General features: G+C 38.1%; 1 protein-coding gene across 2 annotated transcripts in view; it reads right to left on the bottom strand.

The window, feature by feature from the left end:
* Positions 1-1,722: 1,722 nt before the first annotated feature.
* The window catches only part of LOC122267784 (pecanex-like protein 4), a 39,106-nt gene continuing 33,328 nt past the window's right edge, over positions 1,723-7,500 (bottom strand). For both annotated transcript variants that reach the window (XM_043037937.2, XM_043037936.2), the window contains exons 14-18: positions 6,255-7,500; positions 5,437-5,601; positions 4,617-4,878; positions 4,320-4,469; positions 1,723-3,905 (exon numbers count right to left, since the gene is read on the bottom strand). The exon at positions 6,255-7,500 is cut by the window's right edge and continues 28 nt beyond it. In XM_043037937.2, coding sequence (XP_042893871.2) covers positions 3,678-3,905; positions 4,320-4,469; positions 4,617-4,878; positions 5,437-5,601; positions 6,255-7,500 — 2,051 coding nt within the window. In that variant the 3' untranslated portion in view covers positions 1,723-3,677. The remainder of the gene's footprint in view (positions 3,906-4,319; positions 4,470-4,616; positions 4,879-5,436; positions 5,602-6,254) is intronic.

Genomic DNA, 7,500 nt, shown 5'->3' on the forward strand with positions numbered 1-7,500 from the left:
AGGAATATAAGAAATATTTAACATACACAGATCTATAAACCAGTACATCCTAATCATCTGTATCGAATATTTTGCAAGAGGAATATTTGAAAGAGAGAGAAGGGGAAAGGAAAGAAAGAAAGATGGAGGAGAGAGAGAGAAAAAATAGATGGAGGAGAGAGAGAGAAAAAATAGATGGAGGAGAGAGAGAAAAAAAATAGATGGAGGAGAGAGAAAAAAATAGATGGAGGAAGGAGGGAAGGAGAGTGAGAGAGAGAAAGAGAGAGAATGAGAGAGAGAGAGGGGGAAGGGAGGAGAGAGAGAAGGATGGAGGAAAGGAAGGGAGTGGGAATATTTGAAAGAGAGAGAAGGGGAAAAGAGAGATAGAAAGATGGAGGAGAGAGAAAAAAATAGATGGAGGAGGGAGGGAAGGAGAGAGAGAAGGATGGAGGAAAGGAAGGGGGTGGGAATATTTGAGAAAGTGAGGGGGGGAAAGGAGAGAAAGAAAGGTGGAGGAGAGAGAGAAAAAAAAGATCGAGGAGGGAGGGAAGGAGAGTGAGAGAGAGAGAGAAAGAGAGAGAATGAGAGAGAACAGGGAGGAGGGAGGAGAGAGAGAAGGATGGAGGAGAGAAAAGAGGGTGGGGGAAAATATAGTCAGACACAAACCACATAGGTCCATATAACGTAATACAAGTAGATCCACGATCTTTATGGACATAAAAAGAAAATTATTTCTTTTATTGAAATTTATCCAAATGTGCCAAATAAAGCATTATGACCCATACTATGTATACTTATTAATTTCTAGATATCAACAGAGACGTGAATAAAAGGGGGACGCCATGTAAATACTGTACAAAGACAGATGCAAGTTTTGTAAATAGATTGTATGTGTGACTGTTCGTCCATTGTGGAAAGTTTGTGTTATTCCAGTTTGCTGTTTGTATGAATGCCTTTGTTGATCTTGTTTACAGAAATTTAGTTGAAGTGTGAGCTGAATTTCACATAATCAAATATATCCATCCATTCTCCATACCTATAAATGAAAAATAGATAAGACGAATAGACGATAGCAAATCGATCGTGTTGTAAACCCTTTGATGTAAAAGAGGACCAAGGTATTATTTTTCAATGTATTCGTGTGTTTTATTTCCCTTTGAGAGAAAAAAATACAATATTCATGTCCACATAATCTAAAAGAAAAAAAAATGCATTTATACTTACATACATACATCTTAAAAGTCCCAAAATTCAGCCAATTATAGTCACTCCCTAAAAGTTCAAATATATCATCTTAGAAACATTCAAATAAGAATGAAACAACTTTTAAACAAACGAAATAAGAAAAAAAATGTTTATTAGAGTTGCCCCCGACAATAGAAAAAGTCTCTCCTGTCTTGTATACACATGAAGCTTGGCTGAACTTTCGCTGTCCATTTTGGGTTTAAATTCACCTGTGATTTTCTTCCAGCTTCAATATTCATCAATAATCAGATTCTATGCAATTGAAAGAATCACATAGAGAGCTCTTGGTTAAAAAATTGCATATTTTTTCTTTATTATTATTACTAATTTTATTGTATATTTTCTATATATAAATTTTGGCAAAAGTATTTTCCATAAAATGCACAACAAATTACATGCAAAGAATAACACAAAATTTTCACTCATCATGCAGCATTGCATGCAATCTCCTTATGTACATCCTTTCACTGTGTCAAATCAAGGAGCATAAAAGATGTGTAATTTTATGATTTTATTAAAAATAAACAAATATCAAAGTGATCACATTTTTTTAAAAATTTCACTTAATCTTTTTCTTTTGGTAAATAATAATGGACTCCATGAATGTAATCTCATGTACTAGCAATAAATGACAATTTACTCATATTCATGCAATATATACACCTATATTTATTGAGAGATTAAAGCATCTATATATGAAATATCAGCTACTGGTGTCTTTAATCGTCATGATATACAACAGCACGTTATCAGTAGATGTCTTGATCACATATAAATAGAGTAAGATACAAATGGAATCCAGTATTATTTAACAAAAAATTGAAATAAAAGATGAAACAATTGATGCTTAATATTTGCACTTGTGTGACTACCTTACAAGTGAGCACTGAATACACAATTTACATAAAGTACATATGTAAACAAAACAAAAACAAAAGTGTTTCTAATCAATGTTTTTAATATGAATAAATAATAAATCAATGTAGAATAAATCTCCTGCCCTGAGAAATAGCCTAAATGCATAATTAAGCAACAACCAAGTTTGCCCTTATTATCAAATCATTATCACAGACAAGTGCTAAGTATTTTTTTTATTTTTCATTTTTTACATATAATCGCTTAAAAATGTTTCCTTGTTTACGTCCCTTAAGTAGTCATTACAGACATGCAGGAGAGCCTACAGTAATTTCATTCTTTTTTAAAGAGCAGTATTAAATTAAAGTCTTGGGTTATGTTAAGCTACAGTGTGACGCCCCTCTTAACAGAATCCCCTTACCAGAAGAAATTGTTTTTGAACAAAATTAATTAATTTATTCCTTCTTATCATTATTTCTTCTTTAACCTTTTTTCTTACAATACTGTAACTCATCTCCTTTGCATATCATCACAACAAGGATATATTTTTTCTATTCTTTTAACAATGAAGTGATTCACATTTAGACATACAGCTTAATCATACTTGTGACTAAATTCACCTTGCCTTCCCCGTCCTTTGGGAACGTGCAAAGAAAGTCTATTGTACGAAGTTTGGCAACAGTTAAAATGTGATTTTCTGGAAATGGTCTTGTTGTCGTTGTCATTTCAATCTCAAACTATGGAGTACTTAAAAAAAAAAAGAAAATCTAGAAGTTCTCTGCTACAGGTGGACACATCGATACATGTCATGACACAACCAAGAAGGAATGCCTGGCTTTTTCAAGAAACATAGAGCTCATATTCACTTTACTGTGGTTTACATGATCACTCGGCACATTCACTCAGATCATTAAATTAAATAAAAAATTGTTGAGTACAACAGATCAGCCATAAAAATATTCACTCTTTTGATTCAAAACTGGTTTAACTTGAACCAGAAAGCCAGATAACAACAGCATATTGAAATAAACTTCAATTTGAATAGATTACATATTCTATTTTATATATTTAAAAAAATGTTTTGCTATCTATGTGATGAACAACATAGTTCTATATAACAGTATTTGTTGAGCATATGCATTAATGGCTCCATATTTGAGGAAGAACAATTGTAAATTAGCATATGGTCCCGCAATTACACAATGCCCATAATTCTGCCTTACTAAATTGCAGCTGACTAAAAGAGCAATCAATTTAAGAGTATCAATCTGAAGCAGGCATGTATAATAACTTATCACAGAAAAATAAATAAGTATAAACAATTACACATATAATATACACAAACATACTGCAGACTCACAAACATGAACTATTTAATTTTGTCACAAAGACAGAGACACACAAAAACTCACAAAAACACACAAAAACACACAAAAACACACACACACACACACACACACACACACACACACACACACACACACACACACACACACACACACACACACACACACACACACACACACACACACACACACACACACACACACACACACACACACACACACACACACACACACACACACACACACAGAGTTCTAAGCAGACTTGTCGCTGACTGTAAAAATTTCAGGTGAAAGTGACTCTTCTTCATCCCCCCACTCATCACCCTCCCCCTCCTCCCCAACCCTGGACTGGGGCAGCTGCTCGTAGGTGGCGTTGAGCCAGATGAGTGCCAGCCTCAAGGGGGGGCTGGAGAAGATGGGGTAGCCCAAGGGGGGATCAGCCGCCTGCACCGTCAGGTTGCGGAGGAGACCTGGTTGGGCCTGTGCACAAGGAAAGAGAAAACAGAATGAAGGGGGGAGGACGAGGATAATATGTAAATCATATAATGAGTAGGAAGCTGGGATTTATTTTATAATAATGAATAATGTATAATCTAGATTTATGATCTTAATTGTGAAATAGGGGAAGTGGAGAGATAGGAGAGAGAAAGGAGGATATGAAAGAATAGTATAAAGAAAAAGCAAAAAGGGAGAAAGGTTAAGAGAGACTAGGGAAGAGTAGCATTGGGGAAAGGAAGGGGAAGAAAGGAAGTAGAAGAGAGAGGGAGATAATTCTTTTTTTTTAGAATCTACAAATGTGTATAGCACATCTAAATGAAGAAGAAAAAATAGTGCAAAAATTAAACAAGGATGAATGAACATTTTGCAATATATAAAATACTCTGAACTTAATACCTGAATTGAATATCTCTCATCATCATCATTGGTGAGATACAGAAGCTCCATCATGAGAGAGGCCCAAAGACCCCTCACAGTTTCTGCCCCTAAACGGCCCACTGCAATCTCTGCCTTTCCCAGAGTCAGTAGATGTGATGTGAAGACTCCCTAAAACAAAATCAATTATTAGAAGATAAAAATATTGGCAAATGCAAGAGGAAGATCTATGTTTCCCAAAGATTTCTATCATGTCACTTTTTCACATAATCCTCTATATGGTTTTTCAAATTTTCTGCCTCTTCCCCTTTTGCATACCTTCACAGCATTATATCCCAGAGAAAAAAGATTGGGCACTTCTTTTCTCACAGCCTCTGGCCACGACTTTGGCTTGGCCAGCTCTGCATCTTCCCTCATGTATGTTGCTGTTGTACGGGAAGTGGCTGGGACCTCAACATTGCTCCTGACATCAGGCCCAAGGTACCAGTTACAGCAGTAGTCATCCAGGGAGGTGAGGAGTTCTGCCCAGCCTGTGATGCCTCCAATGAGGGTGTGGTCCAGGGCAAGTTTCACTCCAACTCTGGGAAGGAACACACCAATGTTTGATAAAAAGAAAGGATAAGTGAGAACAATTTAATAGAAATGAAAAGAAAAATTGGCTAGTCATTTTCTAGGAAAATAACAAAGAATGGCAAATAATTTGCTAGAATGTTCAACAGATGATTGACAAAATGATTATAGAGCAGTGTGCTTACTCTTAATATGAATTCTTATTATCAATTCTTGCCATTAACCCTTCCGTGTTGGACATTCACCTGGGGTCAAATCACTTTCTACTACATTTTTCTTTTTGGTGAAAGTACATGCTATTTATTCCTTCAATTATGATGACTTCTAATACCATATGCTAATATGGTATTAGCATATCTGGAAAATTTATCACAAATATATTTAATCTATAGGTGTAAAAAATAACGGAAGAAACACACATCCTAATATCCTATGACCAGGCTCAACAGCTCAAGATGTGGCCCATCTCAGAGGGGTTAATGTCAATACTGATGTAATAGTTCTTATTGATTTAATGAGTGTCACAGAACCAAATCAACATGATAGCTCCCATTATCATGTTACTCACCTATAAGCTTTTAGAATAAGTTCATACAACAATTCTTTTTTATGCAGCCAGTCTAATGCCATCGACCAGGGTATTTCACCACTGAAAGTTTTATAAACCTGCATAGGTGTTGGTGGATGGCTGTCTAATCCTAAGACAATCACGTGACAAGCACCAATTATGTATCTGTAAGAGAAGAGGAAGGTAAACCATCTTCATTTGTTCATTTTTTTAAATCCCTGCAATTGTTGAATATGTAATGCAACTTGAGATTAAGAATTGACAAAATACACATACATACATATTATCATACATAATATATATTTCTTTCTTTCCCTCTTTCCTTTCTGCCCTCCCTCCCTCCCTGCTGTCTTCCCTCTCTCTCTCTCCCTGCTACCCATCCTCCCTCCCTCCCTCCTGATGCCCTCCCTCCATCCCTTTCTCCTTTTCTCTCAAGCTCTATCTATCTATTTATCTACCCATCTCCCTCTCTTTCCTCATCAGGCAAAAGAAATGTTTGCAAAATTCTTTTTTATAATCATAATGGTTGATAGAAGATTCCAGACCTATTTTTTAAACATTCTCAACAACCCTGATCATCTGCAAATAATCTCTAGTTGATAACTATTTCTGTTCTGGATTTTAGCTCTTTTCGCAATTATCATTATAATCATTAATATAAGATATATATATGAATGAATCCTCACTATACGGATTTATAAATATCTAACCAGCGATGATGAAATCATCACTGGTACTATCAATCCTACTGAACGGTACCACCTGGTATCCTTCCCCTAGCTCTTATCCTACTTGTACACTTATCCATTCCAACCCACCTGTAGGACTCCTCCAGGGTCTCGTCGTACTGCATCCTCTGGATCTGGTCCTCTTTGTCCCCTCCAACCTTGGTGGAGGAGGGACCAGAGCTGTTTGAACTCCTTGAAGTTTTGCTATCAGCTGAGTGTTGGCTGCGGTTCTCCACGTACATGCGGCCAAAGTGGTTTAAAAGGAACTTGAACCAGGCATGTGGAAAGTTGTCTTGCACTTCATCAATCATCTCAGACTCAAGAGGCAGGTCTAGGAACCAGCTTGAGGAGGGTGCTAGAGCAGCACTGAGGGGCGAGTTGTATATGGGCGTGCGTAGGTCTGTGCGAGAGATCACCCGGACGTTAACCTTGGCAGGACTCTTGTGCTTGGAGCGGTGTGTTAAAATGGGCTGGCCTCCCACAACACGCTCCTCTAGGCCATCATCTGAAGAGGAGTCATACATGATTCCTGGCAAGAACTGTACCTTATCACTAACGTCTGTCAAGTCCTCCATAGATGACAGGAAGGTTTGTGGCTTCGAGTGGATGGGTGGGAGGGATGTCTGGGTCCTGTCCTTGTTCTTGGCATTCATAATGTCTTCATTTCTCTGGGGGTTCTGTTTCCTCCTCTTGGAACTGCTCTGATCCAGGGGGTCTTCAGTGTCATCCCAACTTGATGGCGGGGATATCTCTTCCCTTGGGCCATACAATCTCTGGTCGTCAATCCAAGCGAGTCGGCTGCTCCTCCCACTCGGGGCCTTAGAGGACAGCTGTGAAATCCGTCCACTTGTGGTTGACACCTGGTCCTTGTTCTGCTCCATGACCTCCTCCATGTCATTGAGTGGGACACCCTCCTCAAAATGAACTTCTGTCCTTCTTGAGAGCTTAGGCAGGCTCTTCAGGACATCTCCACTTCTTGAGTTGGCACTGCTGGAAGTCCGTCGTTCAACCTCTATATATGAGTTCCGCAGCAGAGCTGATCTATTAACGATACAGTCAAACATGATGTACAGTAGTGCCTTCTGGAAGTAGTCATTTACTACCTTGAGAGTGTCAGGAGAGTCAATGACACCTGTCAAAACATTCCTGGTGTCAGAATAGCCAAGGACATTGATCTGAGCAAGAGGGGTGAGGGTGTGTGCTGTATGGGGGTTGAGGTGAGTGGCACCATCTGCATTGTGGTTGTCAAAGGCACGACTAAAATTAGCATCAACCCGAGAGGCTTCAGCTGTGTGACAGCTTGTTTCTTGCAGTTCCAGGCCTTTCACACTGTAGT

This window comes from Penaeus japonicus, unplaced genomic scaffold (assembly GCF_977035675.1).
Source record: "Penaeus japonicus unplaced genomic scaffold, GWHDUDI00000001_assembly GWHDUDI00000025, whole genome shotgun sequence".
NCBI classification, from domain to species: Eukaryota; Metazoa; Arthropoda; class Malacostraca; order Decapoda; family Penaeidae; genus Penaeus; species Penaeus japonicus.